General features: G+C 39.0%; 1 protein-coding gene and 1 long non-coding RNA gene across 4 annotated transcripts in view; both read left to right on the forward strand.

The window, feature by feature from the left end:
• The first annotated feature begins 985 nt into the window (after positions 1-985).
• Positions 986-23,219, forward strand: part of KDM3A (lysine demethylase 3A) — a 48,264-nt gene continuing 26,030 nt past the window's right edge. The window contains exons 1-9 of one of the 3 annotated variants that reach the window (XM_028514492.1): positions 986-1,269; positions 1,840-2,055; positions 8,455-8,610; positions 10,232-10,342; positions 13,625-13,727; positions 14,473-14,597; positions 15,055-15,127; positions 15,235-15,323; positions 21,664-21,827. In XM_028514492.1, coding sequence (XP_028370293.1) covers positions 1,870-2,055; positions 8,455-8,610; positions 10,232-10,342; positions 13,625-13,727; positions 14,473-14,597; positions 15,055-15,127; positions 15,235-15,323; positions 21,664-21,827 — 1,007 coding nt within the window. In that variant the 5' untranslated portion in view covers positions 986-1,269; positions 1,840-1,869. Of the gene's footprint in view, positions 1,484-1,839; positions 2,056-8,454; positions 8,611-10,231; positions 10,343-13,624; positions 13,728-14,472; positions 14,598-15,054; positions 15,128-15,234; positions 15,324-21,663; positions 21,828-23,219 lie in introns of all 3 variants that reach the window. The other 2 variants (XM_028514493.2, XM_028514494.2) reach the window with 2 other exon arrangements.
• Positions 15,330-17,332, forward strand: LOC118501150. Its single transcript, XR_004903754.1, has 2 exons — positions 15,330-17,125; positions 17,160-17,332. It is a non-coding gene; the product is annotated as an uncharacterized LOC118501150 (long non-coding RNA).

A 23,219-nucleotide genomic window follows, 5' to 3' on the forward strand; every position in this document is an offset into this window, starting at 1 on the left:
TCAGGCTTTTCTCTTCATAAACAAAATTAACATCACCTAATCAGAACAGATGTTTAAAAGTAATACCTGGAGTTAACTTGCATCTTTTATCTCTTGAATACATTTCAATACATTTCTTAGGTTTTTCTGATTTTCAGATATCACACTTGTAGAATTGAGAGCACAAATTCTTCACTCAATAGGTTAAGGATTAAATGTGATGCTGTGTCAAATAACAGCCTTTATAAAGGGCGAGGTTTTCGATTCCTTCGTTCCATTTGTTCTCCATTCCACCAAGAAACTTCAGGTCTAAACTTCTTGCCTCCTTTGTCCTTCAAAATTACAACCTCTTAATATCTCTTGCATTATTCTGCCCTTCATCTAGTCTTTAAATTTTTAAGTCTTAGAATAGCTCCTTATCCTTCCTTTACATAAAAAAAAATTCCATCCAGCATGGCACTGAATGGCCTCCTTTGCTCTAAATTTAATGAACGTCATTTCCAAGGGACTCCAAGCCTTTCTTCATTTTTCTTTCAAAATGGCGGACTTTAGACATTCCCTGATCAGCACCACGTGCGCCTGCGCCTCCCGCGGCCATTTCACCCAGCAGCCCAAGCTTTAGCCTCTGCTCCGCGAAGCGCCTGCGCACGAGCCTCCCGAGCATTGTCGCTCCACCCTCTAGCTGAGTACGCCTGAAACCGCACGTTCCAGTCTCTTTCCTCCCCCGCGGACTCTGCACCGCCTTCACCCCTTTCCTGTGAGATTCTTCCGCCAAGTAGAAAGCCCATCTTCGTTCGACAGCCCGTTCACTTCAGGAGCAAATCCAATTGGCACCTATAGCCCTGGGGTTCGCCGTTCAGTCTTATCTGTGCAATACTGCAATTTTCCTGCGAGACTTAAAGTTGATAACCGCTTTCGCCGGACTTTTTTACGTTCCATGAGGCAACAAATGAAAAGAATGGCTGAGGCGGAGGGATCTTTCGCTTGTGTGTACTTTAACCTAATGGGGGTCGTCCGGGAGTCGGAAGAGGGAGGGCTGAGGGAGGAGGCAGCCAAGGAATTGTTTTTTCCTCGCGCCCCGCCCTGGCTAGACCGGCCAATAGCAACGGCATTTGTCTCCACGAGCCTCGCTCAGGTCCTTAGACTGGGCCAATGAGCGGCGGAAGCGGCTCCGAGGGGGCGGGTCTGGGAGGCAGTGCGTGTCTTGTGAGAGCTCTTGAACCAAGTCAGATCTAGAGTCGGCTCGGTGGTTGGAAACAGCGGCCGCCGCGGGTGACTCAGGGAGGCGGGGTAAGAGCGTCGCGGCCTCGGCTGCGGGGAGAGGAGGAAGAAAGGTGAAGGAACTGAACCTGCGGCCTTGCCGCTCGTGTGCTGCAGGCCGGGGCGAGAAGCGTCCGAGGATCGGCGTCCGGGAAGCGGGGTGTCGGGCGGGGCAAGTGCGGAACCGTGGGGGACTCGGCCGCCTGGGACGGGCTCTCTGCGTTGGGGCCTTCTCCTTTCTAGGGTGAGGGACGAACACTTTAAAATCCACTTAAGGCGCAAATAATTCTCTTCTTGCTTTCTCTGCGCTTAGATTTAAGGTTTTGGAAAAAGCGAAACTTGGGAGAGCGAGGGTCAGGCAGCGATTGGGCCGGTGTTTGCTGTGGGGGAGGGATGGGGGGGGGAGGAGAGGGTGCGGTTGGAGAGGTTGAGTGAGGGGTCCTTCTTTGCTCGGGCCGCTGTCTGGAGTCTTGTCCCCGGACTAGGGTTAGGGCCGCTTCCTCTGCTCCCGCCTCCCCCGCCCATTTCTCGCTGGCCCCCTACCACCTGCCGCCCCCATTGCATTTTGTTGTGTTTTTTGTTTTTTTTTTTTTTTTGCAGGGAGGGGCCCTTCCTGCAGGCGTGGAAATCATGGTGCTCACGCTCGGAGAAAGTTGGCCAGTATTGGTAGGGAAGCGATTTCTCAGTCTGTCCGCAGCCGACAGTAGCGACAACAGCCACGACGGCTGGGACGTGGAGCGCGTCGCGGAGTGGCCCTGGCTCTCGGGGACCATTCGAGCCGTTTCCCACCCTGACGTTTCCAAGAGGGATCTGAAGGTAAAATTGGGCCTCGGCCGTCGGACGTTTCGTTACCTTGGTCACGAGACAGCCGGCATCCTCCTCTCCTTTTGTGAAAAGGGAGATCAGAAAGTTGACATGTGATCTCAAGGTGCAGAAAACTAGACTTTAAAAGTTTTTGAAATGGTAGTGTAGAGCCGACGTATATTTGGCCTGGAGTTGCTTGTATCTGAACATGGGCTTTAGGGTTGTTCAGGCAAGGTTCGGTGTTGCCGGCGCTGTGCCCCATTAGGACTGTATGGTTATTTTTCTGGAGGGGGAGTTTTGTTCTTAATATAAGTTGGGTTACTGGGTGGCGCTTGGAATCATTAAGAATTTAGGGCTAGTGTTTGGAAGTGCTTTCGTTTGTTTCTTCCTCTTAATTTCTTCACCCAACTTAAACTTTTAGCCCTGATAGAAATGAAGTGTGCGTGTAGAGGGAGGAGTTTGGTTCTGTTATGCATATTAGGGTGGGTATTTGTCCATATATGGGGAACCGGGGCAGGAGTGGGCTCTTGGTTATGCTTGTCGGTGGGTGTGGGATAGGACCGTATATGGAGAGTTAGGGTGGAGCTAGCTGTCCCTTACATGGTGTGTTGGAGGAATGGCTTCGAAATATTCCACCTCTGGTGTTTAGGGGCAGGGAGAGAAGTGAGGGAAGTGCGGCCAAGGAGTTTTAGTCACAAGGACACTCAGAACCTTTTCCAGTTAGACCTTTTTAAAAACAAATGGATTCTGATTGTACTCCCTAATAGAAGTATTGGAGTGAAAGGATTGTCTAGGAACAACCAGTGGGGAAGCCATCGTATCAACAAAGACTCCTTTGTGCAAAAATAGCTGAAAAAGGTCCCTAACAAAGACTCCAAAGTGATGATAACACGAAGGAAGTCAGAACAGAAGAGATTTCTAACCTTTGGCAATGGTTGGTTCAGAGTCTTGCTCATCATCTTTGCTTGTTCTTGAAAACTATATTCAAATAAGGGAAGCAAGTTTTAGCAATGGCAGTTGAATATGTGTTGATTTCTGAAACTGTTCATTTGAATACTTTCAAGGTGACCATGCATGCCCAAACCTGTATTACTCTGCAGAGAGCTACGGGAAAAAGATGTGAGATTGTGTATTTTTAAAGCTTACATAGTGTTCCTTGCTACATGTAAAAAAGAAGAGTGACCATTGAGCATTTAACCATGTGTCAGGAATCATGCTGAGCACTTCACAGCCATGATTTTATTTACTCCTTACAGCAGTTCTTTGGGGGTAGTTACCACTATTGTTTCCTTTTACAGATGAAAATTCTGGGGCTGAGGAAGATTAAGTATCTTGTCTCAGGTTGCATACCTAGGAATTGGCGTAGCCTGTGTTCTAATGCAGGAGGTTCTGCCTTCTGAGCTCACGCTCTTAATTACCATACTCCCTGATCAAAGGACTGTACCATAAAGGACTCTTGTCATACACTGTGAAGTTTGATTTTTCTCTGTTTCATTCCTCCTAGCGAACCAGGTTTTGATATTATGGAAAAAATGTAATGTATGCAGAGATGGTCAACGTATTTGCTTTAGGCTAATATTTTTCTATAAAATGGGCTTTGTGCACTAGATTTAGCCATAGTTATTGCAGTTGATTTCACCTGCCAGATAAAATTTTTCTCTTGTGTATTTGTTTTTCTCTGATTTGAACGGACACAAGATTTGATTTAAACTTTACAGTCTTTAGTTCTTTTGCTGATGAAGAAGGACTAGGTGTTGTTTCCCAACAGTGATTGAGTACCTCTTGGTTTAGGAAAGCAATCTTAGAGGTCCTTTATGTGTACACTTTTTAACCTCCACATCTCCCTAACCCCTAACCTTTGAGGTGGTGGTAATATCTTTATTTTCAGAATGAGGAAATAGAATTAGGAAAAGGAGTCTTGTTTAGACTTGCTTAATGAGTTTCTAAGTGATGGGGGGAAGATTTGAATCTAGGTTTCGCTGTGTGTCTTTTTCATTGAACTAAGGTGCCTGACCTGGGGACAGGTGGGAATTTTGAATACAAGAACAATTTTGACCTGTACTGGATTTTTGCTTTTACCTGCAGAGCTCACAACTCAGTCTCATATATGGTATAAATCTACTTGATTTCTTCTTTTCTAATTATAATTTATTGCTACCTTCCTTAGTTGAGTAGAAGATAAAGTAATTGGCTTAGGTTTAAAGGCATGTAAAAACAATTTCAAAACAATAGAACCAAATTGTTCTTGGTGAGATGTAGGCAGAAACTAAGTAACTGAGACCATCCTTCCTTACACTTGGGTTTAGGGATACTGAGTTTTGGGGGGGTGGGATGGGACTGAGGGCCAAGATGAACATGAGTAAATAAAATTCAAGCACTGTCCAACCTTTTGGTATTAGAAGTAGAGGTTTGTCTAGACTGATTTGCTTAGTTGGGGATGGTATTATTGAGGCCAAGGCTTATTAATATTGTTTCACTTTGAGAGAGACTTTGTACTAAAGTTACTCAGGTACAATGTATCTAGTTGATTACAAAGAAGTTCAGGAGAAGAGGTGACATAAATGTTTATTATGTGGCAGATGCTACTTTATTTAATCCTCCCAAGTATCCTGGATGGTAAACCACATTTTTTAGTGTTAGAAATTAACTCTTAAAGAAGTTAAATATCTTCCTCAAATTTGTCTCCAGACCTTAAGCACTGAATTTTAATATTCAGGTAGAGTGAGATTTGAACACTTTATTTTACTGGTCTCTATATCCTTAGCACCTACAACACTGCTTGTTGTGTAGTATTTGCCAAAATATTTGAATGAATAAATGAAGGAATCATAAAATTATTATCTCTACACAGAAAAGCAATTTAGATAAATAATGCTGGAGCAGTGGCATTCTCTTTATCTGGAATAGCAAAATTGGAAATGATAGGCCTCTTTTTGGCCTTTGGAGTCAGACAGCATAAATAACATTTTTGTAGATAAGTCAAGGGAACGTGGGGGAAAGAATACAAATAGGGATGAGAACTAGTTACATGTGTCAGCTTCCAGGAGCTTAATCAAGTCATTTTAGTTCCTCCTGGATTTGAATTCTTACTGATATGTCATTTTATAGACATTTCTGCAGAAGAGGCTTTGGCATGAAGGGTGGTATTCCTATATGTAGAACTCAAGCCTCAGACATAAATAAAAGACATACGTGGTTTTGATAGGGAACTTAAAAGAAGTTGAAGAAACAACCTGTTGGTTTCATTATTATCTGTTTTAAGTCGTCTTTTTCCCAAACCAAAGTTAATGTGAATTTTTAACCAATGCAACCTAATACTCCAAAGTCCTAAACTAAGTTATTTATAGGTAGCGATTTGATAAGAATTGTGCTGTTGCTTAAGTGTTGTGAAACCCTTTAAGATCTTAAATCTTTTTTTTTTTTTCTGAATAGATTTTAGATAATCATATTGAAGATTCTCTGTCCCTCATTCTTTCCTGAAGGAGTAATACCCTGATAAATTAACATTTAAATTACCACAGAGGTCTTAAAACTACCTAAATCTTCTTGCCAGATAATTTATACACATTGTCTTTAAAATCTTCCTTACAGTTCAGTCAGGGTAGGTGTTAGTGCTTTCATTTTCAAGCTAGCAAAACATGATTCAGAGAGCTTAGATTTAGCCTGGGGTGTAGGTTAATTGATTTACTTTGTAATCATATGTATTTTATTTTATGCATCAAAATTCATTCTAAGAAAACTAAACCATAGCTGGGATTCAAACCCAGATTTCTCTGATTGTGAAACATGTATATGCTCACTCTTCTTAACACTACTTTGTTGGGAAAACGCATCCAAAGCCAGCTTGGGTTTGAGGTTGATGTGATGTGGGTCAGAAGTGAAGATACCAGAGGATCTGGATTCTATGCCCAGGGAAATAGAATAGAAATAACAGAAGGTGGGCAGTCTTTGAACACCTCTGTGAAGGACGTTTGCTTGGTTATGGTAATGAATGGAATATATAGAACCGAAGAGAGAGTACATGGAGCCTCGTCACTTAGTAGGTGTTCACATATTTGCAGTTATTCTCTAATAACTACAGGGTTAAAAGCCTGACATACCAAGAAGATACGATTTTGGGGGGAAGTTAGGGATGCACATTTTGTTGTTGGCAGGAGGGGAAGGGTAGGGTAGGTCTTAAATTTTATCAATAGCCATAAAACTGGAGAAGGTTTGGTATTGGGGCTAGTGGTATATCAGTTAGGAACTTCCTCCCTTCTAAATGGATGAGAGACACAGAACGTAGGAGCCTAATTTAGAGAGAAATTTATTTGTTCAACAAGTATTTGAGTACTGACCCAGGACTGGATACCAGTGAAACATGGTGGTAAGTAAAAGCAGACACAGTCTTTCACCTATGAGAATTTATAATAATATGTCAATCAGGTAACCACAAATGAATAATTCGAAGTGTAGATAAGTGCTGGGAAGGAAAAGTAGAGGGTTTGAATACAATTAGCAAGGGGATTTCTCTTGGGAGAAAGGGGCTCCTTGATAAGGGAAGACTTCTTTGAGGAAAGGATTTTTTAATTTGGTTCTGCCAGATAAATGGAAGTTAACTAAAACTTTTTTTTTTTTTTTTTTTTTTAGTTAAAGGCTGAAAAGGGAGCTATCGTCCATGAAATTATGACCAGTGTTGATAGGTTTATTAGTTAATTTTTGAAACCATAAATGAGAGGCCTCTTTAGTAAGAAGAAGAACTTTTAAAAGATTTTATTTAGTTATTTTTAGAAAGTGGAAGGGAGGGGGACAGGGAGAGAAATATCAATGTGTGGTTGCCTCTTGTGCGGCCCCCCACTGGGGAGCTGGCCTGCAACTCATGCATGTGCCCTTACTGGGAATTGAACCAGTGACCATTTGGTTCACAGGCCAGCACTCAATCCACTGAGCCACACCAACTAGGGCAAGAATTTTAAATCAAGTGGAAATAGTGATTATTACACCAAATATTGAAAAAGTTTATTGTATAGTCACTAAAATATGAAAAAAATTAAAGGTTTAGAATGAATTACTGAATAGCATGGTTATAATGGATTAAGTAAGCTAGGATGTTGTGGTGCATTTATATGAGTTTAATGTTTTGTGAATGATTTCTACTTCTGAGTCAGAGACCTACTTTTGGACTGAATTCTTTGTTTTTTTAATAGTATAAAGTTTTTATATTTAGCCAGCTAGACTCAGTTTAGATGATCCCAATTTTGTTGGCAACATCCAAATCATCATAGACTAGGGCCTGTTGAACATATGCCTTCTTCTCTCCATCAGGCCTGATCAGGGTGTTGACCTTGACCATGTCACTGTCATACAGCTTCTTCACAGCCTGTCTGATCTAGTGGTGGTTGGCCTTGACCTGCATAATGAACACAGGTGTACTATTTCTTGTCTTCTATCTTTCATGAGTGAGTCGGTATTCAGGGGGAACTTGATGGTGGTATAGTGGTCAAGCTTGTTTCTCCTTGGCGTGCTCTTCCAAGGATATCTAGGCTGCCTTCAGAGCTGCAGTGTCTTAGGTCTCCTGGAAGGTGGGTGACACGCAGATCTTTTGTTGTTGTTGTTGCTGTGGATGCCTTTTAACACTGCTTTTTTGGAGGGGGGGGGTCTTCAAAGCCTTTGCCTTGGCTTTGGGAAAGGCAGGGGCTTCCTTCTAAGTCTTAAAATATTTATATAAATTGTAAGGGTTTTAGCTTTAGGGTTAAAATGTATTTTGAAGGTCAGAAGTAGAAAACTTCATAATTACTTGGAAAGTGATATTGCAAAGGTAGTTTATCATATAAGAAGCTAGTAGTAGTTCTGATGACCTTTGGGGTCAAGGGGTCATTTATCAATGATCAATTTATTGTCTATTTAGCAAAGTAGTCTTAGAATCTATTCAGTTAAAAGGGATTTCTAAGGGAGTGCCATCTATTAGGCCTTTGTCTAAGTCCTACTGATACTGGAGGAATTCAAAAGCAAGTGATGGGCATGGTCTTCGGAGTCATCTTAAGCCCACAAACAATGTCAACATAGATTTACAGTGCTGAGCAGTGAGTACTTTTATATTCTGTCTTTCAATTCTCTTAAGCTCTGATGTCTAATTAACATATGTAAAAATCTTATAAAGGGGGTTCTGTACTTTGTGGGCTTCTAAGAGGTAACTTTGGGGGCAGAGAGTAGTCCTCAAAGTCCTTGACGTATGCTTCCCAAAGTGGTTTAGGAGCCAAAGCTTGATCCTTGTTTAGTTAGTTTATTGTGTGAAAGAAAGAAAGAGAGTAGGAAAGGGGAACAGCACATATAGATATTTGAGTAGAATAATAAGGGTATAATTCAACTTGGACTTTTGTTTGGTGTATTTTTGTTAACCAAATCTATTTCTTTTCTATTCTATTTGTCTAGGTGTGTGTGGAGTTTGATGGGGAATCTTGGAGAAAGAGAAGATGGATAGAAGTCTACGGCCTTCTAAGGAGAGCATTTTTAGTAGAACATAACTTAGTTTTGGCTGAACGAAAGTGTCCTGAAATTTCTGAACGAATTGTACAGTGGCCTGCGATAGTGAGTACAAACTAGGGTTTATTGAAGTCAGTGACAAGAGGGTATTTCATCCATTATGAGTGAAATAAGAAAAATAATGTATTTGGCTGTGTATAATGCACACTTTTTTTGCTCAAACTTTTGAGGGAAAAATAAGGGTGTATATTATATGTGGGTAATATTAAGGATGCGCATTGTACACAGCAAAATGCCATGTATATATGTAATATATATGTCCTAATACGTATATTACATATATGTATACATATATAAAATACATATAATTACATATAGGTATACATGTTATGCCTACATTCAGCTCTCTGGAAATAATAATATAGATATATGACAATGTAGATGCATCAGAAGAGCACCCTTGATTTCCTGTCAAAGCTTTTAGGAGCTCTGGGCCCCTAACTTTTGGGGGCCTCACTTTCTTCACTTGAAATCTGGAGGGTGGAGGTAATGTTAATGTCTCTGTCAGAGGTCAGAAACTAGCAGACATATACAGACATACAGATCTGTTTGGTTGGATCCTCACAGTATTTTAAGAAAATTCAAGTTGTCTATGTTTAAGAATGTGTAGAGTACATCTGAAAATATAGATTTCCAATTTCTCTTGAAAAAAACTGTAAGGTATGGCAGCACTGGAGTCTTGTGGAAGTTCTTTATTACAATAATAGCTGAATAATAGCTGTTGCCTGGCCCCTGGAACGGTTTCCAGTCTTGATATCACAATCTCCTCTGATAAGTTTTCCTCTGGCTGGCAAGGCTCTGACAGTCAGTTATTGTGTGGTTTCTTTTTTTCCTTTTTTTTTTTTTTTTTAAATCCTCACCTGAGGGCGTGTTTTTTTCCCCCATTGCTTTTGAGGGGCAGAGCATGGAGAAAAAAAACTCTTGTAAGAGGGAAACACGGATTGGTTGCCTTCTTGTACGTGCCCCAACCAGGGTTTGAACCTGTGATGTTCCAACCAGCTGAGCCACACTGGCCAGTGGGTGATTGTGCCATATCCACATTGTTAAGTCTGGTACAGTTAGAGAACAGTCATTACTATGTCTGGGGAAGACAGTTGAGACTTTATGGGGACACAAATGGGGGCTCGAAGGTAGAAGGGCCAGATTTGAATAGTTGGAAAGGTTAGGAGGATGATTGAAAGGCTGACTAGATTGTCAAGGGCCTTATGTGCTATGCTAGCAAATTTAAGATTTTGCTCACAAGTCAAAAGAGCTTCTGGAGATTTTTGAGAGATGTAGGATTTTGGTTAAAGTTGTATGTTGTTTTTGTATTTTTTCCTCCCAACTACTACTAAGAATTTGCTGAAACTATGGCCTCTTCTTTCTAGGGAAATATACGTACACATAATTTTTTGCATAAATTTTGGGGAAGCCATGTATCTCCAGGCCCAGATCTATGTTAATGACTCTCAAATGTGTATCTGGTTTAAATTATTGATCGGATAAAAATTGTGTGATCTTATTGTAGTAGCATAAATAATTGTTAATGAGGTATTTGCAGTGAATAAAAAACTTAATGGCTTTATCTCTTCTTGTGTGTGTGGAATATTACCAGTCCTCATTTTCAGAATTATGCTGAGAACAGTTATGATGCCAAGATACTTTGTTTTGTTTTGCTTTGTTTTAGGTATACAAATCCCTGTTGGACAAAGCTGGTTTGGGATCCATTACTTCTATTCGCTTTCTAGGAGATCAGCAGAGAGTATTTCTTTCTAAAGACCTTTTGAAGCCTATACAGGTATAACACAGAAACAATATTAAACCCCAAAAATATAATTTTAAAAACCCTCCTTTAACATGAGAACTAAAATATTGATGTTGATTGCTTTAATTCAGATACCTAACAGAAAAGAACCCATCCTGTCAACAGTTGTTAGACGTTATCACTCAGTGTTAGTCATTGGTTTGATGCTGTCGGTATGAAGCTAGGAGGACAGAGGTACCATAGTTTATGGTGTGTGTGTATGAAAATGCTTCGGTGATACAAAAGTAATTTTTTTAAAGATTTTGTTTATTTATTTTTAGAGAGAGGAGAGAGAGAGAGAGAAACATCAATGTGCAGCTGCTGGGGGTCATGGCCTGCAACCCAGGCATGTACCCTGACTGGGAATCGAACCTGCAACACTTTGGTTCTCAGCCTGTGCTCAATCCACTGAGCTACACCAGCCAGGGCTACAAAAGTAATTTTTTAAAAATTGACTCATTCATATCTATGTATATATATATTTATACATATATACATTACACACATACATGTCAGTCCTCATTAGTTATGAATTCTATATTTGTGAATTTCCCTACTTGCTAAAATATATCTGTAACCCCCAAATCAATACTTGGGTGCTTTCACAGTCATTCACAGACATTTAGAGAGTAGCAAAAATGTGGAGTTGTCTGACACATGTTCCCAGCTGAGGTCAAAAAGGTGACACTCTGCCTTCTTGTTTTCTCCTTCACGTTTTTAAAAAAGTATTTTAAGATGTACTTAATGCTGAATTTTGGTGCTGTGTGTTGATGATTTCACCGTTTAAATGGCCCTCAAAAGTAGTGCTGAAGTGTTGTCTAGTATTCCTAGGTGCAAGAAGGCTGTGATTTGTCTTAGGGAGAAAAAAGCATGTGTTAAATAAGCTGTTAGTTTTGAGTTCAAGGTTAATGTAGTGTATACTAAAAAATGCATCTTTCAACAGAAGCACACATAAAACAAGATTATGTATTGATTGGTTGGTGAAAATATTGTGGCCAGAGGCTTGAAGAAACCTATCCCTATCTTTCCCTTAGGAGCAGTGGTTGGGTATGCTCTATGGTTCAGTGTTTGTGTTGACTTAATAGAAAATAACTACCATGAATGATGAGAACCAAGTATGAGTGTGTGTTTGTGTTCTTTCTAATTAGTTTGTAAAACTCACACCTTTTTCTTCACATTTAGGCTCCTGGGTCTTGCCCATATGTGATTTCCTTTATTATGAAAATGTTGGTAGGGGAGGGGAAGAATACAATAATTTATCACTATAGATCACCTTGGGAATAATGTTGGTCTTAAAATAGACCATCTTTCATCATTCATCTTTTAGGTATTTTTATAAAGTTTTATAATCCACTTCACCTGCTTCTATTCTGTAACCTGTAGAACAATTAAACCTGTTTATTTGCTTAAAGGCAGCTTAGGGCCAGTGGGCATTGCCTTTGCTGGCCCTGTATTGGAAAAGCCAAAGTACTGGCTTTCTTTTCTCTACTCAAGTCTCAATTTTACTTCCATATCCTGGAAGTGAGTGAAAAGAAGGTTCATACCCTGAAATTTATTTTATAATGGAACAGAAGAAGATGCTTTTACTTCATTTCAGGTGCAGGTTACCTCCATATGTCAGATAAAGCATCTTGATATTTTTCTTTAAGAAAGAATGAATGACTTGCCCTGAGGAACCAAGGAACATAAAGGAGGGGCTGTGAATATCTTGCCTTACTGAGTGATAAAGTAGTTTTTACTTCTTTCTTAGCAATGTTTTCTGCTGGACAGTTCTGTTTAACATGTATGTGTTCAAGCTTTTCAGTTAACGTAGAACTCATAATTTTGTTTATTGATATTGAAAAAAATCTCGTTCAGTAAGTCTGCTCTCGAGGGAGATGCACTGTGGGCTATCAGTGTGAATGTTATTAATGTTAGTTGAGGGAGACTACGATGTGTGCTCTTGACTTTCATTGATGATAACAGTCAAAGTTTGGTGCTTGAGGGCATTGTCTTGTGCAATAGATATGGATGGTCACATCAGGCTTCTACTATAAGAAACTATGTTGAGAGATGTGATTACCACCGCAGGACACTTGCCCTAAATAATGCACAGAGAACCTGAAAATCATTTGTCATATGCAAAAGGTGGAATTAAAGTGTAAGGTCTGATTTTTGGGATTTGAATTTGGTTCAGTTATCTGGTTAAGAAAAAAGACGAGTATCTAGATCCACTCTCTGGTACTTCTGATGAGTGCTAAAACTCTCCTGAGCAGAGTAGAATTAGTTTACCTTATTTAAAAGCTATTTGTGGCTTTCCCCATTAATGTGCTGTTTTATCTAATCATGGTAGGAGCACATTAAGATCGTTTGAAATTGCAGTAGCATGAGGGGGGGAAAAAACCCACACATTGCCTATTCTGGTAATTAATGTTGAGCTCTTATGAAGACCCTAGGTTAAGTCTAACGTCACTTGTAATTTCCCAGAATGACCTTTAAAAGACTAGTTATCCTGATGTGAGAAATGGATAAATTATTTTGGCCGCTAGTGTGTATATCGCAGTGGCAGAAAAGCATGAAGGCCTAATATTGGAAGGCTTCTGTGCTATACAGTTTTGGGTTGGCTGGTTATTCCTAGAGACAGCTTCTGTATACATTTATCATAACTGAGTGTATGCACAAAGCCAGAAAACTATGGAATAGTACCCAAAATGAAGTTGCTGCCAAAAAGTGGATATTTCAAAACTGGCTCACTGAAGATTTAGGCTCTTCATTCAGATTTTGTCACTACCACCCTAGAACCCTTTACCATTTGTAAAGAAGAATGCATTTGGAATCCTAGTTAGGTTAAATGAATCTGTGTGCAATGACATGTTAAAAACAGCAGTTTCGATGAGTTGACAGTGTGGGTCTCGGTGTTTCTATGTCTTTTGCCTCTTGGATTTGAATCTTTGAATTCCCTAATCCCTAGTGTTTGGAATAAAGTGTTTTTGACAGATTCATCTGCCCTTTTGTTTGCTTATTATGTTTCCCTTAGCCAGTTTATGTCATATTTAAAATTGTGCTTTGAGGCACTGTTAGTATTTATCACGCTCTTATCTTGGAGTGACTTCACTTCAGTCTGCTTCATACCTCTGATCATTTGATGGTTTCCTTTTACGGTCTTTCTGGTTCACTGGTGTCATCAAATGGCTAATTGACTACTTTAACCATTCTGATTAAATCGATTGAAATATCCACTGGAATTTCAACAACTCTATTTGTTACCTTAAAATGTGGTGATCTTCCATTTCTCAGGATGTGAACAATCTTCGACTTTCCCTTATGGATAATCATGACATCAGTAAAGAATTTCAAGCTTTGATTGTGAAACATTTGGATGAAAGCCATCTTTTACAAGGTATGTGGATAGTTCATGAGTTAACCAATGATTAGCTTCTGTGAAGCTATGTTTTAGACTTTTTCCCTCATTTCCGTCATTGAAATTTCTAATATTTTAGAAATTCCTTTGCTGCTTTCTCCCATGCATTTGCTTTAGATGGTTGAAGGGCTTTATATATTATATAATATGTAAAGCTTCTGAAATTTGGACAGTTCAGGGATTATGTGAAAACTGTAAAAGTAAAGTAGATATTTTAAAAGTTCAGCTATATTGGACATGGAATATATTGATATATTTGGAATTTCAGGATATACATTTTGGATATACATGGAATTGTTAAAACATTAATTTGGTAATCCTGAGCTTCCCATTTACTGTTACTGAGTTTCTTGGTCAGTTTCACAAAGCCTTTTTATCATAGTTAGCAGTTCTACTGGGGCTCCTGAATTTGAATCTTCTAAAACTCTTCTGAGGACAGTGAGTTAGGTCTCAGTGACTTTCCTGATACTATTTGATCTGATACTAATGCTAGAATATATATATATAACCACTGTAAGATAAATCAATAGAAGAATGGGGTTTTAAAATAAAAAGTTTAAATTTTCTCCTAGCATTGCAAAAATGTCTTCTCTTGTTTATAGAAATGTCTGTTAATGTTTATGTTGTATACTGCATTTTTAAAAGACTTAGGAAAAGATTATATTGGATGATGGTGCTGTTGAGAGATAATCCAAATTGCTCCAAGGATGTTTTCTCTTTTAAGGTGACAAAAACTTAGTTGGTTCCGAAGTAAAGATTTATAGCTTGGACCCATCAACTCAGTGGTTTTCTGCAACTGTTGTAAATGGAAACCCAACATCAAAAACTCTTCAAGTCAACTGTGAGGAGGTAAAGATGATGATAATTGCATGTAATATGATAGGGAAAGATACTTATATAAAGGAATTATGATGTCTTCTAGGAGCTAAACACCATTATTATGTTAAAATACTAGATTGGAAAAGGAAATATCACAGTTGTTTTAAAAGAAATTATTTGTACCCTGGCTGGTATGACTCTAGTGGATTGAGCACCAGCCTGTGAACCAAAGGGTCACTGGTTGATCCCTAGTCAGGGTACATGCCTGAGTTGCCGGCCAGGTCCCCAGTAGGAGGCGTGTGAGAGGCAACCACACATTGATGTTTCTTTCCCTTCCCCCCTTCTTCTCTGTATAAAAATAAAATCTTTAAAATAAAAAAAAAGAAAAATTATTTGTAAGAAACCTGTATTGTTATGTTAATAGAGCTAATTTCTTGCATGTTCCAGAGCATTTAAAATGTTCCCATCTTTTTTGTTTATTTTTAAGATTCCAGCACTGAAAATTGTTGATCCATCACTGATTCATGTTGAAGTTGTACATGATAACTTTGTGACATGTGGTAAGATACACTGCTTGATTAAAGTTAGCTTTCTTTTCCTTCCTGTCTTTACCTCTTCTCATTTAAGGGAACAAGGAAGCCAACTTAACTATTTTTAAATATTTTAGGTAATTCTACAAGAACTGGAGCTGTAAAACGCAAGTCTTCTGAGAATAATGGAAGCCTGGTTTCTAAACAAGCAAAATCTTGCTCTGAGGTAACCTACATTTATTTTGTCACTTGCCCAAAGCTTTCCTTAACTGTAACAGTGCATGGCCAGTTTGTTTTAGTGATTATGAAACTGTCTTCTCTGGTCCTCTGTGCTGTCTTATCTTCTATTCTCTAGTTCCAGATCTTGGCCATAATTTCTACACTCAAGCAGATGGAGATAATATAAGTTTCTGGTTCACTATTTTTATGTAAAAATGTGTTTTGATATTTTCTGAAATTCTCCATAGATTTGATAACTTCACGATATGGAGGTGTTTTTGTACGTAAATTGAGTTGTGTGTATCAAATTGAAGAATGCCTCTAATGAGAAGAGAGCAAGAATCTTAGAGTAGATTTGATGTTGAAATAGGACTCAATAACAACAGGGTTTGATTGGTCATTTTTGATTAGGTAGACAAATAACTCATTTTTTTAAAGGGAAATAATTGGTTTGTCATTACTAATTTCTGCCCAGAAAAGTATAGGCTTCTATAATGCCCCTGTGAGTTCAAGTATTGGATTTAATTCTGTTCTGAAATAGGACAGAAATAGGAATATAACACATTCCTCTGTTATCAAGTACTTAAGAATCTGGGCATCTGGCATTCCTGAATCTTGAGCCTTTATACAGGCAACAGGAACTTTTACAATCAAGGTATCTAATACCACCATCTTCTTTCCAAGTGTGTAGACCTGATTAGGTTGTTCAGAAAAGAATACCTTTCATTTTTGCCTTCACGTTTACAAGGGTGGAGTAATGTACAGCAGTCCTTCCCTTATTTGTGGGGGAATACATTCCAAGACCTTCAATGGGTTCCTGAAACTATGGATTGTATCAAACTATATATATATAATGTTTTTTCCTGTACAGACATAATAAAATTTATGGCTTCTCTTTAGCATACCTGAATTGCTAGCATCACTTCTCCTGTGCTTTGGGGCCATTAAGTTAAATAGGGTTACTTGAACACAAACAATGCAATATAATGACAGTAAATCTGATAACCTCCCCCACTCCTAAGGGACTAGCATTTGGGTAGCGTGTGCAGCATGGATACACTGGGCAAAGGGATGCCTTATGTCCTGGTTGGGATAGAGCAAGATTTTATTATACTTCTCAGAACAGTGTGCAGTTTCAAATTTATTATGTCTGGAGTTTTCCATATTTTTGGACTGTGGTTGACCATAGGTAACTGAAATCATGGAAAGTAAAACAGTGCTTGAAGGGGAACTATTGGAAGGATGTAAAGCAAGTGATTGTTGCATCTTAAGAGTTAAGCTCACCGAGGGTATTGTTAAGTAATCCACAGTGTTAGAAACTGAAAGAGAAGCAGAGTAGAATAATAATCTCTCATGTTTTGACATTGGATAAATTTTTAGTGATCCTGGGTAGAGGTAATACAGGTCAGTTTGAAGAAGTTGATTGGATATTGCCCATTAGGGAGAATGCATCAGTATAAATGGCTTGTGCAGTGAAAAGGAGAGCTACGTGATGTTGTTGGGGGAGAGGACCAAGGAATAGGAAATGGCATCCTGATGGATCACAGAGGAATCATCCTGGCATAGAGGGAGGACTAGGGTCAGTCCTGCCCTGGGGACCTGCTGTGGGGGAAGGTACCAGTTCTTCAAAGTGTCAAGTTTATCAGTGGTGGACCTGTAATTGAGCAAGTCACATTATAACCTTGAAGGAGGTACTTGCGAAATGTGGTAATATGTACCTAATAAGTGATCCTCTCTACCTGATTCACATTCTTATGGACAGGGAACATGTCTTTTTTATCTCTTTCAACATATTGTTCAGTTCAGTAGGTTTGTGTGCTCAACATATTGTTCAGTTCAGTAGGTTTGTGTGCTCCTTGAATTAATTGTTGGGCAGTATAGAAAGTTTTTTTTTTTAAACCTATTTTGAGCCTTAACGTCTGCATCAAAAATGAGAAACTAAATTTTATGTTTTAAAAAGTTTGTCTCAGCTCTTAAGCCCTGTACTACCTGTTCTCTTTTCTACTGAACTTATTTGCCAAAATAAAGATTACCACATTTTAAAAAGTTACTGTTTAATTTTTTTGTTAACCTAGAAAAGCATAGTAAGGAAACATCACTTGCCATCATACTTAGAGACTTTCACTATTTATATTTTGAGATACCTGTCTTTTTTTTTTTTTTAACTGTATATTCATGGAGCCCTCCCCCCTTTTTTAAACTAAAAATCGTACTCTTTTAGCCCCCTTGATTCCTTTACAGGATATTTTGAAAATCAGTAAATATTCTTTTTCATCCTGAGTGATTCTTGTAATCAGGCAAGTTTTGGAAACACTGGTCTGGCTTAGATTTCGAGACAGCTAGAAAGGTAGTGAAATAAGTAGGGAAAGAGAGTTTATTTAAATGTGTTAGTAAAAGATGAGTACAGTAACACATTTGGCACACATCTCACAGCGTTTGCACTTCCCAGATGTATGGACCGGCAAAGTGTACTTTTGGGTGGTCTTGAATGACAGGAGTTCAGAAGTAGGTAGAAGAGACTCTTGATTGCTGTGATGAATATTTTTGGATAATATAAACTTGCTTGCCAGTAACATCTGGCTCCTTGAAGGTCTTCTCTGCCTAGCAGACTGTTCCTCAGAGTTAGGACATTGTTTGGTTAATTAGGAGAGTTTGCTGAAGAGTGTGAGCCAGCAGTGTTCTTTTTAGAATATCAACAAACACTCAATTATATTATCTCCGTCTGCTGCCAGGGAGGAACTATTGCCATGACTGGTATAGAAGACCTTCAGGGAAAACTCTTCAGGTAAGAAGAAACTTTGACCCTTGTCAAGTCAGAGGCCAGTGCAGCAGTGTGTATGCGAAGATGGGGTTTGGAATTGAAGCCCTATCCTGTTGAGCCTAACCCTTAGGAAAGTTGTAGGGTAATACACTTCAGTTTTTAAGGAAAAGGATCCTAAGTTATGCTGGCTGTAACCCATGGTGATTGAACTGAGAAAAATTTTATTATGCTTTTCTGCTTTGAGACAGCCAATCTATGTGCCAGGCACTGTGGTAAAGCACAACCCTATAAAGTATGCTTCATTGCTCTCATTTTATAATTGAGGAAACTGAATCTTAGAGAGGTTAAATAATGTACCAGGAAGTGTCAGAGCCTGGATTCAATCCAAGGTCTGATACCAAAACCCAGTACTCTTCACCCCTATGTTGTTGCCACTTCTCTCCAGATCTTTTTCTTAGTGTAGTGAGCAGCCATCATAACAAACAGCCAATTCTTCCTTCCTTCTTCTATCCTTCCATCCCTCTTTCCAACAAAGATTTATTGAATATTTTATATGTGCCAAACATTGGTGAGTGTTACTGCCTGGCTCTTGAGATAACTCATAACAATTATTTATAGCTATTTTGAAATACTAACAGCATTTGTTCACTCACATATTCCACCAGTCTTGTTGGACATCTACTATGTGGCTGGCTTTATGAGGTATAACAGTAGATACAAGCAGGGTCTTTGCCCGTAGGAGTATACATTATGTTGCAAGGAGACTAACATTTAAAAAAATAATTTAAATAAAAGGTACTTTCACAGTGTGATAATGCAATAAAAGACACAAACATGGTAATATGATAAAGATAAAAGGGTGGCTAGTGAGGTACTGCTTTGGAAAGAGTTACCAGAGATTCTGAGGAAGTGACAATTGAGCAGGTGTGAGGGTGAAGGGGTGGACCCAGCCAGCCACATGAAAGCTATCCAGAGAGGTGGAATAGCAGGTACCAAAACACAGGCAAGAAGAACTTAGAACATTTGAAAACCAGAAATACAGTGGTGTAGTTGGAGCAGTGTGGACAAGTGGAGTGAAGTGAGTGGAGGGGGTTGGAGGAGACCAGACCACATAGAATTTTGTAGGCTATGGAGTAATATAATCTGATTGGTTCATATTTTATAAAGATGGCTCTCTAGTAGAATTAACTTTGGGCAGAAGGTTCAGGCAAAAATGGAAGTCAGGCCAGTTAGGAGACATGAAGTCTAGGGGAAAGATGGTAGTGGTGGCATGGAAAGGGATAGATAGATTCTACAAATGGTTTAGAAATACAGACAGTAATTACTGGTTCGTTGATTGGATACGGAAAATGAGACGGAGGGTTTTTTGACTTGAGCAGTTCAATGGATGTTATATAAAATAAAAATTTATGCCTAGGTTGTAATCTGAATTTCTTAAGTATACAACAAGGTCTGTCCAGAAAGTATCCAGCCATGTGATATGAAAAATAAGGGATATTTATTGAAGAAGATACAGGAAACATTGTACATAAGACAATGACATGTCAGTCCCTTTAAAAGTAGGCACCTTGGAACCTCACACAGTTATTCCATTCTCCATCAGCTGCTCCATTGCATTTTCCTGAATCTCATCAATGGTCTGAAATCCCAGGGTGCCAAATCTGGGCTGTAGGGGGGCTGAATCACCTGGGTGATTTGAGATTTTGCCAAAACATTCTGCACGCACGAGATGTAATGCCTTAGTGGGCATGTTGTTGTGATGCAGCTGCCATTTACCACAGATCTGCATCAGTTATCCATAGCTGTGCCTTTCTTCTGAATCACCTGAATAGTTTTAAGCTTAATGCAAAATCTGGTGCAGATCTGTTGTTTTACTCATTCAGTTATTTTGAATGCTACAGCCACACAGTACACATGTTCACTCAACAGTGTCTACTGCCCCCACCTAGTACAGGGAAGTCATTGTTGTTCATGCATGCTCATTCCAGTCCCTTGGCTGCCAGGTTATGTCAATGTCGCACAGATGGTTCTCATTATGTTAACAATGGCTGGGCTTTTTCTGGACAGACCTGGTATTCTCAGGAAAATAATTTAAGAAAAGGTATTGTATTAGTGCATCAACTCTAAACATAATTTAGAGAAAGGAAGATGAGATGAGGGAAGATGCTTAGTAAAAGTGAGCCTTGAATAAGCATTTTGAAATGACTTGGCAGTTAAACTTTGGGAGGTTAATCTTTAATAGGAGCATTATAAAATGGAACTAAATAGGATTTAGGAATACATTTATTTAATGTCCTCATTTTAGGGATTAGGAAACCGAGGCCCAAAGAGGTAAAGTTGACTCATCCCAAGGATAGTCATACAATAACCAAAGCCTCTCCCCCCAAAATCCTTCTGGAGAACACTAAATTTATATTTAACCAAAACTGACTAAAATAGTATAGTATATAATCAGATAGTTTAGTACTTTAAAATAGTTAGAAGCTATGCTAAACCTTTGATAGTGATTAAGTAAATTTTTAAAGTATATTTCTGTTTAGCATATATTAGACAGTCTTTTCAAGGTCTTCAGAGTAAATGTCTGAGAAAAAGATTTGTGAGTAGACAACATATAAATATATTCAGAATTGTGAAGTTTTAAAAACTTTGGAAAGTTATTCTACATCAGATTTTAGAAGTTAACTAGAAGGTGAAGAAATTTGAGAGATTTTTCAAGTTTAGGTTAGGCGGTGAGGTAAATTTAAAGGTCATTGTGGTGTGAAAGGGAGGGGATTGAGAATGGCATATGACTTGAGGCTGATGAAGATGGTGAGTGGATTTCACCTGGTTTAGCCATAGACTAGTTGTCTGGAGTCGAGTTTAATAATCTCTTCCTTCTCTTCCCATGTAGAAAGTTTATTTTTGTGGATAGTACAAACTAGGAAGAAGTGGGTCCATTCCATATAGTTTTGTAAAGATAAAACTACATGAAAAGGGAAAGGGACGGGTGTCCCAGCTTTGTCCCACAGCCCTGACTTGATATTTTTTGCAGCATGGGATGACCTTTGTGACTTGATGAGCCACATAAGAACGAGAACCGTGTCCTCAACCTTTACTGCATTGTAAAAGCTTATATTGGTATCCAGTAGGCACCACTGCCTACAAGAGTCCTATGTGGTCTGGTCTCCTGCCAGTCTACACAGTAAGTGCGTGGTGGGCACTCAAGTAATGTTAAACCGAATGCATGTGAAGCTGCCACCATTTGAAGACTGTTAAAAGCTCACTTCTGTGCATTGCATTATTAAAGCGATTGCCACCTGGCTGCTTTTTCCTGGCATAATGATTCAGAGGTCTGTGAAAAAAGATCTGCTGTAACTTTTTGTAGGAAGGGTCATTTTATGGAAAGCCAGAGTGATTAATTAACAGCCTTCAGATATCAGTCCTTAATTTTGTGATTTATCACTTGTTCCTCCTATCCTTTTTATTTGGTGAAGGTATTATGTTTGTTTAGTACTAAACCAAACAAACTTGAATCTTGCTAGCACTTCTTATTTCCCCCAAATAGGGACTTTTTCCTTTTACTATCTGTTGATTTGGTATCTTTTAGGCTTCTCCCAGTACATGTCCTGTGCAGTCTGTTCGCACAACAGTTTGTAAGGATATAGTACTCGGCTGTACTCCAGCAACTCCACCTGGTAAGGACCCAAGACAGCAGAGTACTCCCCAAGCTACCATTTCTCCACCTAACCTTGGAGCAAGAATTCCTCAAGGGTGAGTTATTTGTTCTTTGGAAAACATAATCATAAGGAGAAGAAAACTACTTTAGCCACAGTTCTTCTAATATGAGCTTACATAGCTCAGGTCGGAAGACTTTTCCACATTCTGTGCTTCATAGACAGAAATACAGTATAGCTAGAATTTGGTGAAATGACCTGCTATTTACTATATTTCAGGTTGTCCAGGGAGGCTTTCTATTAGTTTCCAAATTGGTCAGGTGCCTTCAGAAGTGTGAAGTGAGTAGGCCTGCAGAAGAATATAGAAAATGTTACAGAAATGAAGAAAGAGCAGCTTTCTTAACTTGATATAGTAAGAACACTCAATTGACATACCACAAACAGTTGTAGAACAAATGTGTGCTTTCAAGGAAAAAGGATAAGATGGGTTTGTGTGGAAAACTGGGGTCATTGGGAATGTGGAAAAGAGGGAAGCATGGTTATCATCAGCCCAGACCCTGGGTCTAGGTGAGAGGTGCGGTGATAGGTTCACAGAGAGGAGAGTTTTAAGGGAAGGATCTTTGAGGAACGGTGGTGGAGTGCAGGCAGTTGGTAAAAACTTAAGATACGGGCCAGAAAGACTGGTATAGAAATGGTTTGGAAGCCTACTGAAAAAAGGTGGGGCGTGTTTGAGCACATTAATTCACTGGGAAGAAAGTGGGCTCCATGGGATAGAACTTGGAGGATGACCACATGATAGTTAGATGGAAGGGGGAGCAGTCTTCCAAGTAGAAAGAGGGAACAGTAACAAGTTCAGTGGTACCCACACAAAGATGTCTAATATGAGTGCTAATATGAAATTCCTCTCAGGATGAAATCCTTTATTAGAAGCAAGGGAAAAAATATAACAGAAAAAAAGGACTTTGTGTTTGCTAGAGAAAGAACTTTAGGATGAGTTTCAGAGAAAAAGTTTTTTAAGGGTACCCCTATTAAAATGGGTGGGGGAGATTACCAATTCATTCTGTGAACAAGAAAGTAGTCAGTCAGCTCTTCCATTTACTTTGGGTCCTGATCACTGATCAAACAACAATGAAATTTTCCAGTGTTGGGGCTGGTTAAATGCTGTTCATAGCAGGATAGAGGTTTGTGCTGCTGGTGGTTTAGGTTCCTTATGATACTCTATTTTGAGGGAAAACTAAAGTTCTTACAGTGTAGGAAGGTAGAACTAACTTGAAGTAGTTCAGGATTCATGAGAACATGCAGATAGAATTTCAGGTTTTAAATTTCTGAATGTTTAAAGTATTTTTATAGAGCCAGTATTTTTATTGATTCCTTTTAACTCTAGCTCACAAGAACCTATCCTTAATTCTCTAATAAAAGTAGTTTTGTTTTGTTTTTCTCTCTTTCATTCTGGTTGCCTTAGGGAACCAAACAATTGTTTTTGGTAGGG

The sequence above is a fragment of the Phyllostomus discolor genome, chromosome 6, assembly GCF_004126475.2.
Source record: "Phyllostomus discolor isolate MPI-MPIP mPhyDis1 chromosome 6, mPhyDis1.pri.v3, whole genome shotgun sequence".
Lineage (NCBI taxonomy): Eukaryota > Metazoa > Chordata > Mammalia > Chiroptera > Phyllostomidae > Phyllostomus > Phyllostomus discolor.